The sequence below is a fragment of the Orbicella faveolata genome, unplaced genomic scaffold, assembly GCF_042242905.1.
Source record: "Orbicella faveolata isolate gen_17 unplaced genomic scaffold, um_ofav_v1 contig_34, whole genome shotgun sequence".
Lineage (NCBI taxonomy): Eukaryota > Metazoa > Cnidaria > Anthozoa > Scleractinia > Merulinidae > Orbicella > Orbicella faveolata.
In genome coordinates, this window is record NW_028301563.1 from 2406485 (window position 1) to 2425605 (window position 19121).

At 37.3% G+C, this 19121-nt stretch overlaps 2 protein-coding genes, 2 long non-coding RNA genes and 1 pseudogene across 5 annotated transcripts in view; 1 reads left to right on the top strand and 4 right to left on the bottom strand.

Annotated features, from left to right (window-relative positions):
- The window catches only part of LOC149104286 (uncharacterized), a 198784-nt gene that overhangs the window by 94538 nt on the left and 85125 nt on the right, over nt 1–19121 (bottom strand). The window lies entirely within an intron of this gene.
- LOC149104292 (melanocortin receptor 4-like) lies at nt 832–1998 on the bottom strand. The gene has a single exon (XM_089272048.1). The coding sequence runs from the start codon at nt 1912–1914 to the stop codon at nt 985–987; it is 930 nt and encodes a 309-aa protein (XP_089128174.1). The 5' UTR covers nt 1915–1998; the 3' UTR covers nt 832–984.
- Nucleotides 4675–5815, bottom strand: LOC149104293 (adenosine receptor A2b-like). Its single transcript, XM_089271222.1, has one exon. It carries the CDS (start codon nt 5813–5815, stop codon nt 4844–4846), a length of 972 nt encoding a protein of 323 aa, XP_089127348.1. The 3' UTR covers nt 4675–4843.
- LOC110058933 (uncharacterized) overlaps nt 7151–19121 on the bottom strand; it is a 28497-nt pseudogene continuing 16526 nt past the window's right edge. Inside the window, exons 18-22 of the transcript XR_016201391.1 lie at nt 18845–18958; nt 11517–11630; nt 10582–10821; nt 9785–9820; nt 7151–8982 (exon numbers count right to left, since the gene is read on the bottom strand). The product of XR_016201391.1 is annotated as an uncharacterized LOC110058933 (transcript). The remainder of the gene's footprint in view (nt 8983–9784; nt 9821–10581; nt 10822–11516; nt 11631–18844; nt 18959–19121) is intronic.
- LOC149104294 (uncharacterized) lies at nt 13844–16614 on the top strand. The gene is made up of 2 exons (XR_016201653.1): nt 13844–14085; nt 14483–16614. It is a non-coding gene; the product is annotated as an uncharacterized LOC149104294 (long non-coding RNA).

Here is a 19121-nt window from a genome sequence, read left to right on the forward strand (position 1 = left end):
AAACGGAGACTTTTGAAAACGCATTAGTGTGCATGGTTGGGGCCTTACACTCGCGACAAATCCCGGGGGTACCTCCAGACTAGCGTATATCGTAATCATCAATTCGCAATTTCTCTGTTTCGTAGTAAATCTGACTAAACATTGTGAAACTTTTTTTCTAGAATTTCTCAAGTCATAAAATATATTCTTTGATCAAAGGCCAAGGTAGTTTTTTCTTTTGGTGCAGACTGGAATAACACATCGATCTCCACCCGAAAACCATAACTCGGCTGTGTACCTGTGTTCAGTTTTGAACAAGCCGTACCGCAACACTTTCGTGTTTAAATAATGCAGACGACCCAGAGATCAATTGCAATATACTCTACTTTGTTCATTTCTTTATTCACAATAATAAACACAGCGTCCGTTCAAATTGCTTAATTTACAACTAAGATATTCTTACTACTTTTCTCCTTGATATACATGCAATACAGTCAATATCACAATAAACCAAACTGAGTAGCACTCTTACTAATTTGAAACAACTTTTCGGTAACTGTCAATTCTAGTTATCCTTCTTCGTCGTCGTCGTCGTCGTTGTCGTCTTCTTCTTCTTCTTCTTCTTCTTCTTCTTCTTCTTCTTCTTCTTCTTCTTCTTCTACTTCGTCTTCTTCTTCTTCTTCCTCTTCTTCTTCTTCTTCTTCTTCTTCTTCTTCTTCTTCTTCTTCTTCTTCTTCCTGTTCTTCTTCTTTTTCGTCTTCTTCTTCTTCTTGTTCTTGTTCTTGTTCTTCCTCTTCTTCTTCTTCTTCTTCTTCTTCTTCCTCTCCTTTTTCCTGTCCCTCTTCTTCTTCCTCTTCTTCTTCTTCTTCCTCTTCTTCTTCTTCTTCCTCTTCTTCTTCTTCTTCTTCTTCTTCTTCTTCTTCTTCTTCTTCTTCTTCTTCTTCTTCTTCTTCCTCCTCTTTTACTTCTTTGGCCAGTTAAGGGATTATATAGTTCCGCGAGAGCTCAACAACAAAGTACTTGCCTGATTGTGTCCTTCACTGCCTGTCTCACCTCGTCTATTTTCCAGCAGTAAAGAATCGAATTTAATGACGAGTTTAAGAAAACTAAAGTCATCGTATAACTGACATATAGAATGGATGACGAAGATAGCTTAGTATTACCGAACAATATCAGTCGTGGTAGATAACAAATGACTAACGTAAACTGCAACCACAGTGCAGTAGACACTGCCTTTTTGTATCGCGCTATGTTCTGTTGATTTGCTTGGTTCGGTTGCTGGACTTGGGCTCGTACTTGACTTTGTTGACGACGGAGGATGAGGAAAATCTTTGTGTAAGAGAGGATGGAGGTTACTAGACACATTAATGCAACTATAACTCCGTATCTTGAGGGTATATGGGACCTCCAAAAGAGCCTCATTGTTGCGAAGATAGTATGCACCACCCAAAAGGTGATAATGATCAAACAGGTTCGCTTCAAAGTAACAACCTGTCTGTATCTCAATCCCAACATCAAGGCGAGAACTCTGTCCACGCTAATTGCAGTCAGTGTCCACAAGGACGCTAAAGACAAAATTCTGCCTGTTACAGAAAGAGCGACTGCTACGTAGCGACAAATATTCCAATTTTCATTTACTACAGTCACCAAAAAAGTAACAAAGAGAGGTTCCGATATAAGACCAACACAGAGATCAGTTACTGCAAGGCTGCGAAGAAGGAGTTTGGATGGAGGATGAAGTGAAGACTCTCTGCGCAGTGCAACTAGGAACAAAACATTTCCAAGAAATGCCGTAATGGACAGAAAAGCGTTTAAAACTGCGATAAATGTCAACTGGCCATGTATTGCAGAGGGTATGTCTAGTGAGCAGTACAGGTCTTCAACCTTTTTAGAATAGTTCTGCTTTTCGCCTTCAGAAACGTTTGTAGTAGCCATTACTCTGCAACAGTATGACTATTTGTGTCGGCGTGAGCTCAACCGCTAGCTAGAAAGCCTTGATCTAAATTCATGCTTTTTAATTTATTTGTGCAACACGTCATCCATGAACAGTTAAAACGGTAAAACTGACTAGCTGTGCAGATGGTTTCATTGTCAAAAACTCACTTTTTTTCTACTTGGGAACAGCATTGTCGCTCTTTTGTTTGATAATAAACATCAAAATAACGACAAAAATACAAATTCATAACTTAAATTTTAGGCTCGAAGCTTTTATTTTCAATTTCAGAAAATATTCTTAAATTCTGGAAACTTCCTGTCATCATTATAGCTAATTTTTTCTTCGCAAATGGCCTATTTGGAAATAGGCAGATATTCAAACAACCTCACGGCTATAATTTCCTTTGTTTAAACTTGATAAATTATTAATGAGTTTGAGAAGCTCAGTGGAATTTGATGGAAAGGTCTGTCGAGAAACTTTCTTCAGGTCTTCCTTCAGATTATTTCACGCCTGAAACAAACTTGTTGTAAATATAAAGGCGAAATATAACCATCGCTGACCAGGAACTGCTCGGTTTTTTTTTTTTTTTTTTTTTCATTATTATTATTTTTCTTAAAAGTAAAAGCTTCAGATAATGCTCTTTGCTGGTGTTACAACTGTTTTTGTACCTCTGAATGGTTATTCCCTCAGGAATCTCCAAATCCTGGCTTGTTTGGTGTATTTTACGGCGCCAGCATTTAATGATGCTTTTAATTTCAAAAACAATTAAAAATGCATCTCTCCCGCATCTTCGAGCATCCTATATTTACGTATTCCTCCTTTTCAGTCAAGCATGAAATTTCCTATTTTTAAACTCTTCCTGTAAAATAGACGTATTATTAATCTAATTGCCTGTCCCGAGTATAGAGTGACACGTCATGTTTTTCAATATTTCAGATTAAAGGGGCTCAATCACGGTTTGCGCTTATTGAAAAGTTTAGCCTTAATTTTTTCAAATTCGTCGTTTGTAATCCGTTTCAGTCTTTTCCATCCTTAGCCATCCTTGTTCCTTTATAGTTTATCATTATCTCTTTGGTGTTTTTCTATCTTATTAAACTGTTATTTTCAGGTTTCCTACCATTTAAAGGTAATTTTGTATGTGGCAAAAACAACTCAAAATACCGTGACTGAACTCCTTTAACAATCAACGAGCTTTCTTGAAAATTAAGAAGTTTACAACAGATATCTTTGCCTTCGCAAGCTCTGTCTGAGAAGTTTAGAAGTTATGCCTGCGACATCGCTTGCCTAAAAGCGTACAAGTAGTATCTGCTCTCTGCACTCAGGAGCAAAGCTTCAAAGTTTTTTTTTTTATGATTTTATATCGTAGTTAAAAAGAGAATCCGAATTGATAAAAAAGGCTGTATTCGAAATTAAATCCTCCGTACGATCTCAAAAACAAATTTCGCCTGTCAATAATGACCCTATTTTGGATAACAGCTTTGGACTGTGGGTGCTGCAGAAATATGAACTCTCTTTTTGATAAGAAATTTCCGCCCTAATTGAAGATGCTCCTAAAATTAGCTAAATTTAAGTCACCTTTGTCCTTGTTTCAGCTAAAGGACTGTAAAATGACAACTATCCCTTTTCTTCTCAACAGAGACGAGTAGTGCGTAGAAAGAGTTCTCTTTTAATTTAGCCATCACCTTACACTTTTTCTTTACTATTGCTTGATTGATTATTGTTTTTTACCATGAAATTTATAGATACTGATCATCGGTTTATACCAGTGTCTTCCTCCCGGACTTCGCTGATCGGTCTTTCAGTTTTAAATAAAGCTTTTATTATTATTATCATTATCATTATCATTATCATTATCATTATCATTATCATTATCGTTATCGTTATCGTTATCGTTATCGTTATCGTTATCGTTATCGTTATCGTTATTATTATTATTATTATTATTATTAGAAGCTGTCAATTATTCACGGTATTATGTTCAAAGAATGGTGACGTTTGACAGACGGTGGCAAACATCTTGTGTCAAAGAAACTTTAAAATTCTATAGAAACTGCTTCCTCAGTATCAGCTATTCAATATCCACCTGATACGCTTTTTCTTCTATCAGAGGCTTTTGAAAAAGGTGATGGAAAAAGCGTCTTATACATGTACTGTCCCTTCCAAAAAAAAAAAAAACGTTTTCGGGCGTTTTTAGTGTGGACGATAGGGGAAAACGCATAAAATATGCGTTTTTGAATGAAAACGCATTGGTGTGGACAGGTGGAAAGGTTCGAAAAAGCTATTTTATTGGGGAAATTAATTTGCTTAGTTTTCTTCAAAATGAAAACGGAGACTTTTGAAAACGCATTAGTGTACGTGGTCGGGGCCTTACACTCGCGACAAATCCCAGGGGTACCCCCAGACTAGCGTGTATCGTAATCATCAATTCGCAATTTCTCTGTTTCGTAGTAAATCCGACTAAACATCGTAAAACTTTTTTTTTCTCGAATTTCTCAACTCATAAAATATATTCTTCGATTAAAGGCCAAGGTAGTTCTTTCTTTTTGTGCAGACTGGAATAACACGTCGATATCTACTCGAAAACCATAACTCGGCTGTCTTTCTATGTTTTGAACAAGCTGTACCGCAGTCGACCCAGGGAGGAATTGCAATATACTCTACTTTGTTCATTTCTTTATTCACAATAATAACACAGCGTCCGTTCAAATTTCTTAATTTACAACTAAGATATTTTTACTACTTTTCTCCTTGATAGACATGCATTCTTTTTCTTCCTCTTCTTGTTAGTGTTGTTGTTGTTGCTCTTCTTCTTCTTCTTCTTCTTCTTCTTCTTCTTCTTCTTCCTTTTCCTCTTCCTCTTTTTCTTCCTCTTCTTCTTCTTCTTTTACTTCTTTGGCCAGTTAAGGAATTATATAGTTCCACGAGAGCTCAACAACATAGTACTTTTCTGATTGTGTCCTTCACTGCCTGTCTCACCTCGTCTATTTTCCAGCAGTAAAGAATCGGATTCAGAGACGAGTTTGAGAAAGCTAAAGTGATCGTATAACCGACAGCAAGAATGGATGACGAAGATGGCTTTGAATTAATGAACAAAGTTGCCGATATTACTAGTGGTAGAAAACAAATGACTAACGTAAACTGCAACCACAATGCAGTATACACTACCTTTTTGTATCGCGCTATGTTCAGTTGATTTGCTTGGTTCGGTTGTTGAATATGGTCTTGTACTTGACTTCGATGACGACGGAGGGTGAGGAAGATCTTTGTATAAGAGAGGATCGAGGTTACTACACACATTGATACAATAATAGCTCCGTACCTTGAGGTTATAGGGGAACTCCAAAAGAGCCTCATTGTTGCAAAGACAGTAGGCACCACCCAAAAGGTGATAATGACTAAACAGGCTCGCTTCAAAGTAACAACCTGTCTGTATCTCAATCCCAACATCAAGGCGAGAAGTCTGTCCACGCTAATTGCAGTCAGTGTCAACAAGGACGCTAAAGACAAAATTCTGCCTGTTACAGAAAGAGCGACTGCTACGTAGCGACAAATATTCCAATTTTCATTTACTATAGTCACCAAAAAAGTAACAGAGAGAGGCTCTGAAATAAGACCAACACAGAGATCAGTTACTGTAAGGCTGCGAAGCAAGAGCTTGGATGGAAGTTGTAGAGAAGACTCTTTGCGCAGAGCGACTAGGAACAAAACATTTCCAAGAAATGTCGTGATGGACAGAAAAGCGTTTAAAACTGCGAGAAATGTCAACTGGCCATGTATTGCAGCATGTATGTCTAATGAGCAGTTCAGGTTTTGAACCTTTTTAGAATAGTTCGGCTTTTCAAGACTCACTTTTTTGTACTTGGAAGCAGCATTGTCATATTTTTGTTTGATAATAAACATTAAATAAGCTTTTATTTTCAATTTCAGAAAACATTCTTAAATTCTGAAAACTTCTTGTTATAACTAATTTGTTCGTAAGCACAAAGTAAACTGTCAAGTTTTGAAAGATGAAGTTTAATTAAATGCACAAATACTAATAACGATATCATTAACAGTTCAAAAACAAAACAGTTTGAAGTTAGTTTGCCCTCTATGATGTGACACCTAAGCTTGATAGCTCCAAGCTCTTTCAGTTCCCTTAATTGTAAACGCATTTTGTCTGTAGATGCCAACTTAGCGTATCTGTAGATTTATCAGTTTTGTTTCCGTTTCTGGGAAATAACTCAATTTTTGCGGGAATAAAGCTCTGGAACCTAAGAACAGCCCGCTTTATGTACTATTTTTAGCATTTGAAGCCGGTGTTTTTGCACCAGCTGATTCAAATTAGCAATTCCTTCCAATTATTCATTGCAATTTCTTGTAAATGACAACTTCTTTCCAAGAGTTTTTATTTCGTTTGCTGCTGCTTCCAAAGCGCTGAGAAAAAGTTGCGTTTAATGTTACCGAAGTCAATAAAGTTTTTCAGCTTTTCTGTTGCCATGTTCAGAAATGACTGACACCTTTCTTTAATTACCTTTCATTTAACCTGACAGGCAAGTTTTCCTTCAATTTTACTCCGCAATTCAGTGCCTGCTGTCTATACCTCCAAAGGAACCACGTGAGAGAACATCTGCGTAAATTCATATTTAAAGACTAGACTTTAGAGCGGAAATCAGCCTTAGCTAGTTTTCACGCGGGTCCTCTACCCGGGTCGAATTGAATTTGAAGATGTTGGCTTTTGTGGACAGAGGAAAAGCGGAAATCCCGGAGAAAAACCCTCGGAGCAAGGCAAGAACCAACAACAAACTCAACCCGCAAATTGTGCCAAGCCAGAATCAAACCCGGGCCACATTGGCGGGAGGCGAGCACTCTCACTGTTGCTCCATCCCTGCTCTCCACTAATAGAAATTCTAAAGAAACTGCCTCCCGTAATTAACAACTCACAGTTGATGTTGATTTTATTTGACTTCGTCAGTGGATGTAGTAAATGTGACTAGTTTCAAAATTGTAAATTTGCTAATTTTTTTTAGCGAACTCTTACATTACTCCTCAACGCAAAAGGTGTAAAACTCAAAACAACTAGCCCCCTGCATGAGTTAAACATGTTTTGAAAATATAAATTAATTGCAAGACGAAGGGGGTTTTTCACAGCTGGCTATATCCTTACGTTGGTAGAAAATGTTTCGTGCACTAGGGCAGGGGAGTGGCGGTTGTGTTACAGAAGGAGATAGAACAATAGTGAAAGAAGTTAAAACATTTAAGGTTTATATGTGCTTTATTGAATACTGTAAATAACGTTTCAAGTGAACCCTGGAAGTAGATTTCAAATACAAATAAAAAAATACACCCAGATTAAATGAAATGTACAAAAGGTACCGTTATCATTTTATTCATCCATCGATGAATATATTTCATTCTTCCCTCTACTTATTTGTAGCGTAGCGAGAGGCACTTTTTTTTGTCCAGGAAGGAACACAAACACATTGGCCACAGGCAGTACTAAAATGAAATTGTCCCTCTCGATTCTGATTCGCTAAGCATTAGAAAACCGTATCTCCTACATTATTTCTAAGACAATACAAAACCAGCACTTGAAAAATTCAGTGGACTGAAGTTTTGCAAGGAGTTCATGCTTAAACAACCACAACGTTACCTCATCTTACCCCTTCCTACCTTTGTTATGTGTATGTTTTTTTTTTTGTTGTTTTTTTTTTTACAATTAAAGATTAAATTAACCAAGGCGAGACCAAACGAGGCTGATATGCCTCTGCAGTGTACCCGACAAGGTTAGATATTTACCGTAACTAAATTGGTTTATAGATCCAGCCGAGTCAAGTCAGTGACATGATATTGCAGAATATCAGGTCAAACCCTACACTGCTTTTAACTGACTGGTTGCGAATTTGGGGGCGGTTACTCACGAAATGATTCCTTTAAGATTATCGTGGTACAAAACAATGACCCTTAAGACATTGATTACAAACAACTCAAATTATAGAACAGATTTCAATTGAGTGCCGTGAAACCAAAACTTGGAGTAGTCAGCCAAGCTCAAGCCGGAGTAAAACCAAAACCAAAACAAAAGTAATTCCAATTCTGCTGGAAAAGTTGATATTTCATTTTTTTTTCTTAATCTAAATTCTAGTTAAGCGCGAATTAAATTAAGCTAAAAGAAACAGTGCTAAAATCAGTGGTTTTAGTATTCCGGCAAGCCCTCGTTCTAGCTTTGAGGGGGACTTGACTATCAGGCTAAACGGGTGGGACTTGCTAAGACCCTAATAGTCATATTAGATTAAAATCAGACCTTAAAAAGTGCAACGTAAACCCAAAGAATGTATCTCGTTGTCAATATACCCTAGGAAAAAAGATGTCGACTGGTATATTTACCAGTTTCTCTTACCCATAATTTTAGTGCACGAAAACTTTGTCAACGCTTATGAACATGCCATACACATTGTCGTTAGGGACAAATACTGCAGATATATGGCTTTCCAAAGATAGGCTGTGTAAGGCTCCCATGTGTTGAATTGTGGTAAAATGTACAGCCGCCATCTTTTTTCCTTCATGAAGGATTGTACGAAATTATGTAATTATGTAATTTACCTTTGTAAATGAAACCGACAAGACTGGCATAATAATAAGAAAGAATCCTTACCAGCATCTTTCCACTTTTTTTAAAAAGAAAAAGTCACGACAAAGTTTGAAACCTTACAAAAGTTCCAGTCTTCAGGCGAAGAAAATTTCAAAACAAAAATGGGCCTTGTGTCTCCATGTCACCGTTCTAGTGTAGGTGCTGAGTGTGATTATGCCGTACCACAATAACGCAAATAACAAAACAGTCTCACAAGCTGGTAAACGTAGAAATTGCCACAATTCTTGACGGAGATTAGCCGTCGAAAGAAGCAACAGTCCTCTCCATTGCGAAAACTCTTTCATGTTAACAACCCCCTGCGCTGTATTCGGGTGATCTCCACTAAACCAACCAGGTACATCGGTGTTACAGTGGTGTCGAGGAGCGCAGGAGGTTGCCATCTGTCCTCCAGCATTTTCACTGAATCGGTACAGGCTTTTTTGTCGAGAGCGTCGTCACTGTCGCACTGCAGGGAACCGCGATGGCTGACTACAAACGATGTTCTCCGATCGGCCTCATCAAGCAAACGGTAGTAGTAGCATGGATCCGTGAATTGATGATTGAAACAAAGAATTTAAATGGTCTACAGATTTGCACTAGGCCTGCGTTTAACTGTTAGGGTTCTCTAGTAGGAAAACAAAACAAAACGAAAAAATGCTACTCTAACTGAATAATTAACATACAAGTCATATAAAGGGTTCTCCTAGCAATTTGCAGGTATTTGTATATTTGTACTTCAGTGCGTAAAAAGCGCTTTGAAATAGAAGTAAGGTGTTGCCTTTGAACACAGCGCAGTGATCTGAAAATGCATGGGCTCTAGATGGAAGAACAAAAAGCATCACAGACGAAAAAACGATAAAAGAGGGTGAAATTGACCCCACGAGAGGATTAGGTAAGAGAGTTAATGCTGAATTTTTATCAGGCTTTAATTTCACAACTGATTAAGTAGTCTGTATAACTGTGATCTTCGTGTCTTTCTCCGCAGTTCGAATATATGATATTTCATATGTTCACTCTATCTACGGGTATATTGAGAACTCACAATGTGACCAGCCCCCAGTTGGCTTGATAGTTCAGTTGGTAGAGCACTGCACCGGTATCGCTGAGGTCATAGGTTCGAATCCCGTTCAGGCCTGAATTTTTTTCAGGCTTTAATTGCACAACTGCTAAAGTTGTCTGTATAAATATAAAGTTATAGAGTTCTAGCCACACCCAGATTAGCCTACTTCAGGGATTTCCTCCCCAGGCTTCACACATACCTGTCTGGCAATTTACTTCCTCGCATTCATCAATATCTGATAAGCAATACAAAGTTCACCAAAACATTTCTTTGAAAACTGAGAACTATAACTTGCTAGTCGCATAAAGTAATTTACAGTTCCCAATGGACAATAAAAGTCATTTCTTTAACACCTATAACTGTACCCTCCTATTACGCGTTTTTCTCCCGATGGGACTCCTTTTTGGTCCTAAATTTCAACAGTAGGTAAACTTTATAAAATAACCTTTAACCACCTTTTGACACTGAGTTTAAGCAAAGGTACTGATCGATGTTTTATTCAAACAGGTGCGTGCCATATATTGTTCTCTTTTGAGGAGTTAGTCACCGTCACACTGTCTTTTTAATTAAACAATTCATTTTTTTTTTTCCATCATAGTTTTATCAATGTTTCGCTTGATTTATCCTCAGGATATTTATTCTCAAAGAATGAGTCATTTTAAGTCGCATAGCTTCTAGGTATGTTATTAAATATATTTCATGCTCCCGCATTTCCACTGGGTAGAGACTAGTTCGTTCTGTAACCACATCAGGAGATGAAATCATTTCTGTGGCAGATCCAATTCCTTAAATACCCCCGCAAGCTTCTTATGATAATTTCACCGAGGGCGAATAAGGGAGATGCTCTTTTTCTTGCCGGTAAAAGGAAAAGCCCAGACATCGTTTACTTAATTTCAAAGGGATACATGCATGCAACAAAAAAAGCTTACCTGTTTCACATACAGTCCCAGTAAATCCTTTTATACACGTACATTTGTAGCCTAGATGTTCATCAACACAAGTCCCACCATGTTGACAGGGATTTGACGCACACTCGTTGACACCTGAAATAGATTGCCGCAATTCCCAGACATCTTTTACTTAATTTCAAAGGGATACATGCGTGCAACAAAAAAAGCTTACCTGTTTCACATACAGTCCCAGTAAATCCTTTTATACACGTACATTTGTAGCCTAGATGTTCATCAACACAAGTCCCACCATGTTGACAGGGATTTGACGCACACTCGTTGACACCTGAAATAGATTGCCGCAATTCATAAAAAAAAATGATTCAAGTTATTTTGTAGATCAAAGCATGTGACCATCTTGTATGCTATGCAGGTAGAGCAGCAATATTTCAAGGAATCAATCGAACCAAGCTCCTACTGCATTGACCCGTTTGTCGAGAGCTGAATTACGTCTTTCCCTAGCCTGAGTCCGGGAAGACTCCTATTTTAAAACGTCGAGGATGCACGGATTTTGGTCCCACTTAGTCTTTTCAGGACCAAACGCAACTGTTTTTTGAAGGCATCGCAAAAGGTATATTTTTGGATGTACTCGAACAAATAATAAAGAGACGCTGTCATTTTTGCTTTAAGTGGTATCTTTAGGGGTCAAATAAAATTCTAGCCACAACTACAAACACAACTAGCCACAAGTATCATCCTCGAACATCCTCGAGTATCCTCGAACTTCTCACATGGGATTCTTCATTCCCTTCCAACCCTCTTCCCCCTCCCCTCTCCCCCGCCTGACTGTGTCTGTCGTCATATCAGGAGACGAGATTCTATGGATCCATCTTGGTGGCAGAACCCAGGTCCAAAATACGTGTAATTTTGCAGGTGGCAAAAAGGGGGATGTACTTTACCTTGGTTGTAAAGGGAAGGACAAAGTGAAAAGTTAAAATCTGTATTTATTTAAGAGATATATGCACACCAAAAAAGGCTTACTTGTTCCACAGCGAGGCCCAGTATATCCAGCTGCACACCTGCAGTTGTAGCTCAAATGTCCGTCAATACAGGTCCCTCCATTATAACAGGGATTTGACACACACTCGTCCACACCTGAAATAGATTGCCGCAATGCATACACAATTATTCAAATCATTTTGTATATGTAACCTCGTCTTACAACTCCCTTATAATGTGACCACCGTGTTAAGAGGGTCTGCATGGTAGCTGTTGAGAATTGATCAAAAATGTTTATAGCCATCAAATGACGCGTTTTTAACTGATAACTCAGATTCGAGATCTCCAAACTTTACTGATACCTAAGAAAATGCTGAAAATTTAACTGATCATTCATCCAGAATCTTTTACTGCGGTCCCTTTATTTGCTTAGTAAATTCCCGGAGTTAAACCCCTTTGATCTAGTCTCCACATTAATAAGCTGATGTCAGTAAAAGTAAAGAAAAAACGTATAGTTCTGTGCTTCCGTGTACCCACAACTGGCATGGGAGTTGTTGTTGTTGTTGTTGTTGTTTTTCATCATGATTTAGGGTGAAAGTTTATTAACGTTCGTCTAAAACGCCTTCCAAACTAAAATGTGGCATTCCAATTTGGAAAAATTTCGAAGGGTACTGGTATTTGATGCCGAAAAAGTTTGTGTTTCCGAAAGGTTTTGGCTTATTAGAAGGAGAAAAAGAAGTGTTCAGTTGAGTCCGCCAGGGACAATACATCCAATTTCACCAAAATGTACAATTTAATGTAAAAAAGATCGTGCACCCATCGCGCTTTCCTTTTTTGAGAGATTCAGATTTTCTGATCTCCCGGCCCACAATCCATCTATGATTCTAAAAGGATTCAGAATTTCTGATCCCCCAAGACTTTAATAGTTTCAAAAAACTGATCCCCAGTCCGCAACCCGTCAGAGCAAAACAGTCATCTATTTATAATTCTAAATGCATTCAGAATTTCTGATCCCCACCACCTCACGGGACAAAAACGGCTATCTGTTCATGGTTCTAAAAGTATTGCGAATTTCTGATCCCCCTCCCCCATCAAATCTGCTAACATGATAGAAAGAGCTGTCGATTTATAATTCTACAACATTTCAGCATTTCTGATCCCACATGACTTAAAGGGATTCAAAAATTCTGATCCCCCAGTGCATAACTTATCAGAACAAAACGGTCATTTACCCATAATTCTTAAAAGGATTCAGAATTTCTGATCCCCCTTGTCAGGTGACAGGACAGAAATGGCCGTCTATTTATAATTCACAAGAAATTAACTAGATGTCTGATAGCTAAAAAGTAACGATTGGATAGTAACTTTAAACACATAACAGACAAAAGGATCACAGAGTAAAGGGCATCAGAAAAGTACACAAATGAAATATTCACAGCTAGGTCATTATTAATAACGATTTGAAACCACGCCAAAGGATGGAGACAAAAATTGCAGTTTCATTTCGGACAGTGAAAGGTTTTATTTTCAATGCAAAAAGATATGAATTTAGGCTCCAGAATTACGAGCTGTTGTTTAAAGTCCACATCAAAGATAACGAGAATTTTAATCAGGACTCAGCTGCCGTCTGCGCCACCTCCGTTTTCTGCTTTAATGTGTTCGTTTCGGATTGAGGGCCGCTATTCTTGCCTTTTTTTTCCCCTCTGCTCTGCAATGAAGCAATTGAAGCTAAATATTCTTATAAATAGCGCTAGAATTAACATTGTTTTCCGTTAATCAATTGATCGGGAGTGTATTCTTTTGTAAAGAATAGTGAGCAGTATGTAGGCAATGCGGTAGTGAAGTGTATCGAGCGTGATCTGTAGCTTCAAATCGATTCAGTGTAAACTTTAAGTTACCTCTTCAAAAAGCACACTAACAAGCTATTAATGCAAGCATTTCATACATAGGAAATGCGTGTGAATAATTTCTTCGTTACGGGTGCTAATAAAATCAGGAGAACAAACGTTTTTCTTGTGCTTCAGTGATCGCGAAATAAATGTAACAACGAAATTTCTTCAGCCACAACATTGATTTCGATTCAAAGATTGAGCAGCTAACTGTAATGTTGAGCAACAATTATGATATACTTACTTTTCTGCGACTTGCCTTTCTTTCACCGAAGCAACCAAGATACTCATTTGAACTTGGACAAATCATTCCATGCTTCTTGCTACTATTGACAATGTTGGATTCGAAATTGCGCGCAAATAACCGACTCCTTTGGAAAGGGAATCTGCTGGTCAAAAGTATTCATTTATCAGATTGACCGAAGGATTATGGGATCGGACGGAAACACCAAAATGGCGGGCAAAGATCGTGGTCAATGTTGTTAGGATTCGATGACAAAGCTCTCTGTTATTATATAGCCTTGCTCTACGTTGGAAAGCAGTCACAAATTGTTTACAGATGTCCGTTGTTATTCCAGTTGAGTCAAATCCCAGTAAAGGTGGAAAAGTATGAAGTTTCGTCGGCAAAACAGTGTGGCAATCAAACTATTTGCCAGCAGCTGGCGGTTTCTCTTACACTCGTCAGGTTTACAGAAAGGTTATGGTTCCTGCAGCTTTCCAAGGTAAACTGATTTTCTTGCATAATTTGTGACGGTTCTTAAAATACTGGAAACGTTCTGGCCGGTTAAATTGATCGTGGAAGATTACAGAAGATGCAGATGCTTTAACACACTGTTAAGTCTTGTTGATTTCGTGAATACAAATGTTCATTTCCTAAAGGAGTTATGAAAGCAACTGTATTCAACGCAACAATATACGAACAATTTCGTGTTGGGAAAATCATTCATTGTAAAAGTACAATAAGTGCAATAAATGTGAGCTCTCTCATGTAGTTTACATATACTTCTTATATATCTAGTGTATATCTTGTCTAGGATCAACTGGGCATACATATGTAGTATACAACACCTAAAACACAAGATATCAAACAGCAACATCCTTCACCTTTTTGATTTTCAGGTTGATGGTGGTGCTCTTGAGGTTATGTTAGATGTGCATATTACATTATCAAGACCATTTGTTTGCCACTTATTACTTGAGTTGCAAAAGACTGATGTTATTTTCATTAGGGTGGTTGAAGTTCTCTTTAATTGGGCAGTGTTCCAAAGGTCCTTTATAATTTGGCATTTCTTTATGCAAATAGAGGTTATTTAGAACAGCAGATATAATTCACAGCTAGGTTACGGAAAATTACTTTTAACCACTTCCAGACCTTTGTACATAAGTCTTGCCATAATTTGAAAAACCCATGATTCATGGATAAAATTAATTGAAAAAAATACTTTTATGAAGAAATTACTATAATTGAAATTTGAAATTCATGTCAAGAATATTTTGTGCTTTTCCGGTCATGAAATCTGTTTACATTTCATGAAAATTTACTGAAGAATGTAAACATTTACTAGACTCCAATTTAAGTAGCTGAGAAGTGTTTCAAACAGGATTTTAGAAAGATATATGTTAAATTTAAGTAAGTTTTGTGATAAATCGTAACATAATGGAAACTCATTTCCAGCCAGATTTTGTCCTCCTTTTGCATCTGGATGTGCCTGGTTTTTGGTATTAAATTTTAATGTACAACTGTAGCAGGTTTAAATAAAACTATTAGTTATTTATACATTTTCCTATGTAAATACAGAGGTTTCACTTAGGTTTAGGATTTGAAGAGCAGTTATCAAAGATCCATATAAAATGAATAATGAAGAGTTTTCAATAGTTAGCTATAGTTTCACCACCTGTGACTAAGAAAGCTTTTGGTTAGGTAAATATTAAAGTGCTGCATGTACATGAGTGATGGATAATTTTTTAGATTGGCTGCTATCTTTTTACTATCTCTGGGTTTTGGGTAGGTTATCACAGTGCGATATGAGTGATGGGTAGTTTTCAGATAGGCTATCTTTTTACTAGATAGGATAGTGTTTTATTGTTCAATGTAAGGACTAGTCTTCAGAAAGCCTAGGTTTTGGCTTACTACATTAGTGGTGGTTTTTGGATAGACAAGTTAGTGGATAGATAGGCCATCTAAGTATCTGTTGACTATCTACACAGGAAGCTAGTTTTTAGCTAGTCAATCTATTTCCTAACTATCTGATAGATAGATATTAGTTAGCTTTAAGCCATGTCAAAGATAGCTATCCTCTATCTACAAAACCTCTTGGATAGAAAAAAGAATAGAGATTTGCATCCCTCAACCAGGAATGAGATAATTGCAAGCAGCATGAAGTTAGTAATAAACTAGTAATAAGATATGATTGTTTTTGGGAGGGCTTCTTTAACTGAGGACAGCAAACTATTGCCAGCTACCAGGAAACATCTCCAAGATGAGTATGCCAAATTAAAAAAGAAAGAATAGAATTGCTTGTAGCATTAGCTACAATACTTGCATCCATATCTGTCAGGTCTTTATAAAAACAATTTTACCCACACTCTTCTCCTTTGAGCATGGTTAAACTGGTTGCGTAACTGAAGTGTGAATGAACTGGTAGCCCACTCAAAAAGTTAGATTGAAGATGTAAAAACGTGTTGGGCAAAGCTGAAGTCCATGGCCTCTGCTATATGACAACAGGTTTTTGGAGGACACTGTATACATGTATGTAGAGTACATTGACCCACTTAAATGTATCAACTGCAAATTTAAATGTTCATGTATATTGCAGTCTTTAATTGTCATCCCTGTAATGTACTGTAGTGTTCCTGAACACTCTTTTTGTTTTATAACAGTGAGGTGCCTTGTTTCCATGTTAAACAGAAATTGTTAGAAATTTTTCTTTCACATAAGGTGGGCAAATTCTGACAGAGAAAGTGGAGTCTGCATTTATGCCTACAGTTGTGCAGTTTGAGTAATCTTACTGTTTTGATCAATTCTGAACTTTCCTATCCTCTTAGGTACTGTTTGATATTGTTTTTTTAAACTTACAGCTACTGTAATTTTGAAGTGCATAGATCATTGTAATACAATGTGTGATGTTTACAGTTACTTATATTAATAGACTGCTGTGAAGAAAATTGTTCTTCATCACTCTCTCAGTATAATCTGAGTGTATGGAATCTGTTAAGAATTATGCTATATTTGTATAAAATTTCTAATTGAATATTGTTATGAAGAAAATATTTTGATAAGACATTGTTCAGGCAGGCAGCAAGATCTAAACCCTGTCTTCAGTGTTATGATTTAATGTGGCTACATTGGATGTACCACTGGCTTTGCAGGGGATCAGAAATTCTGAATCTTCTCCTGTGTTCTTTGGGGGATCAGAAATTCTGAACCCTTTCTAGAGTTCTTTGGGGGATCAGAAATTCTGAACCCTTTCTAGAGTTCTTTGGGGGATCAGAAATTCTGAACCCTTTCTAGTGTTCTTTGGGGGATCAGAAATTCTGAACCCTTTCTAGTGTTCTTTGGGGGATCAGAAATTCTGAACCCTTTCTAGAGTTCTTTGGGGGATCAGAAATTCTGAACCCTTTCTAGAGTTCTTTGGGGGATCAGAAATTCTGAACCCTTTCTAGTGTTCTTTGGGGGATCAGAAATTCTGAACCCTTTCTAGTGTTCTTTGGGGGATCAGAAATTCTGAACCTTTTCTAATGTTCTTTGGGAGATCAGAAATTCTGAACCCTTTCTAGTGTTCTTTGGGGGATCAGAAATTCTGAACCCTTTCTAGAGTTCTTTGGGGGATCAGAAATTCTGAACCCTTTCTAGAGTTCTTTGGGGGATCAGAAATTCTGAACCCTTTCTAGTGTTCTTTGGGGGATCAGAAATTCTGAACCCTTTCTAGTGTTCTTTGGGGGATCAGAAATTCTGAACCTTTTCTAATGTTCTTTGGGAGATCAGAAATTCTGAACCCTTTCTAGTGTTCTTTGGGGGATCGGAAATTTTGAATCCTCTCTTGTGTTGTTTGGGGGATCAGAAATTTTGAATCGTTTTCTATGGAGGTACCTCTCGAGACAAGATATTCAAAAAAATCATTTGGTTTCTTATGCGTGACTTAAACATTACATTTCAGTTCAAATAAAGAATAGGAAATTGCTCGGAAGAATTTTTTCATTCCTTGCAAACAGGGAAACTTTTCCTCTGAGTTTTAACACCAGTTTAAGATTCTTAGTATATTGCAAATATCGTCTTTGGAATTAAATGGCAATCATAGATTTCCGTCTAAGCTCTACGTTTCACTTTAGGCCAATTTTGCACTCATTTCCAACGAAACTTCCAAGCCTGCAACGTAAAAATAACTTTTCTCCGAGACAGGTTTCTATTTTACACCGAAAAAGTAGCCATTTTTGAAGTGGTTCTCAGTATTTACTCTGAATTTTATCAAATTGGAACACCACATTTTAGTTTGGAAGGCGTTCTAATGTATTAGATCACTCTAATAATCCTTTCCTCTCACTCATTCATTATTCTACGTAGATTTTTACGAATTAATTTCACGGTTTACACCTCAATCCTTATTAGTTTTGATTGAGAAGATATATGAAACACTAGAGACTGGTTTTTACCTCATGTTCAAACACCTTGAAGTTCGTCAAACGTATTCCACCACACGTCGTATTTTTAAACGTCTTCTCGATGTTTGTAAATGTGGTAAAACATGATCGCCCGTGTCTGATATATTGATTCAAATATCTGGATTTCCGGAAAATATATGATAGCCATGTTTTCTAATTGTTGAAGAATTCGAGGGATTCACCGAGTTCTCAATAAAAGTGAAGGAATTTTTGCCGTGTATAAATGAAGTTTTTCAGCTCAACTGAACTCAACTCAAGTATTCTGATATAGGCCTTTCCACAAATACCCGAGATATTTACGAATATTAAGATATTTAGAAAATTTAGGAGGATATAGAAATATTCATAGCTTTGGTTTTTACTTAGCCCTGTGTTTTTCTCGCAATTTTCCTGAAACAATACTCAGTTCTATACCAGAAAGAATCCATTTCAGCCATTTTCCAAAATGGCGGATGCTGATATCATAGAAGTACCTGAAACTTCTTCCACAACATCTGCTGCTTCAAGAAAGGTGTGAAAATTTTAGTTTAAGGGATTCAAAATTTATCTTTTAAAACAAAAATAAGAAATATTTATAAATTGTTTCTCGAGAATTTACTGAAAGATAGTCAGGCAATTTTACGTGATATTTGTGGAAAGGACTACTACGATAATTAAAGTGGAAAGTACGAAGACATGTTGGGTTCGTTTCAATGTACGATTACGATCTTTGTTAGCTATTTGTTTCTACATCCACCCACACACCTACCCGCTCCTAACTCACTGCAATGAACCTAACTTTACCAGATAACGAAGCATACATTACTGCGCATCATGACATACTTGTTTCACATCGGAGCCCAGTCCACCCGGCCGAGCAAAAACACACAAAGCCGTCATCGACTATAACACAGGTTCCTCTGTTCTCACAAGTAGAGCTCGCGCATTCATCAAAATCTGGCAATAACAAAAGAGTACAAGTTTAAAGCCGTCGAAGTCTTGCAGACTATCTTAAACCATCAACTTTAACATGTTTTGGGGGTGATAAAGAGATTCTAGTGGAAATTCTGGTTCCAAGGTACCGTTCTCGGTTTGTTCGAATCAGAATGCAGTGGAGCGG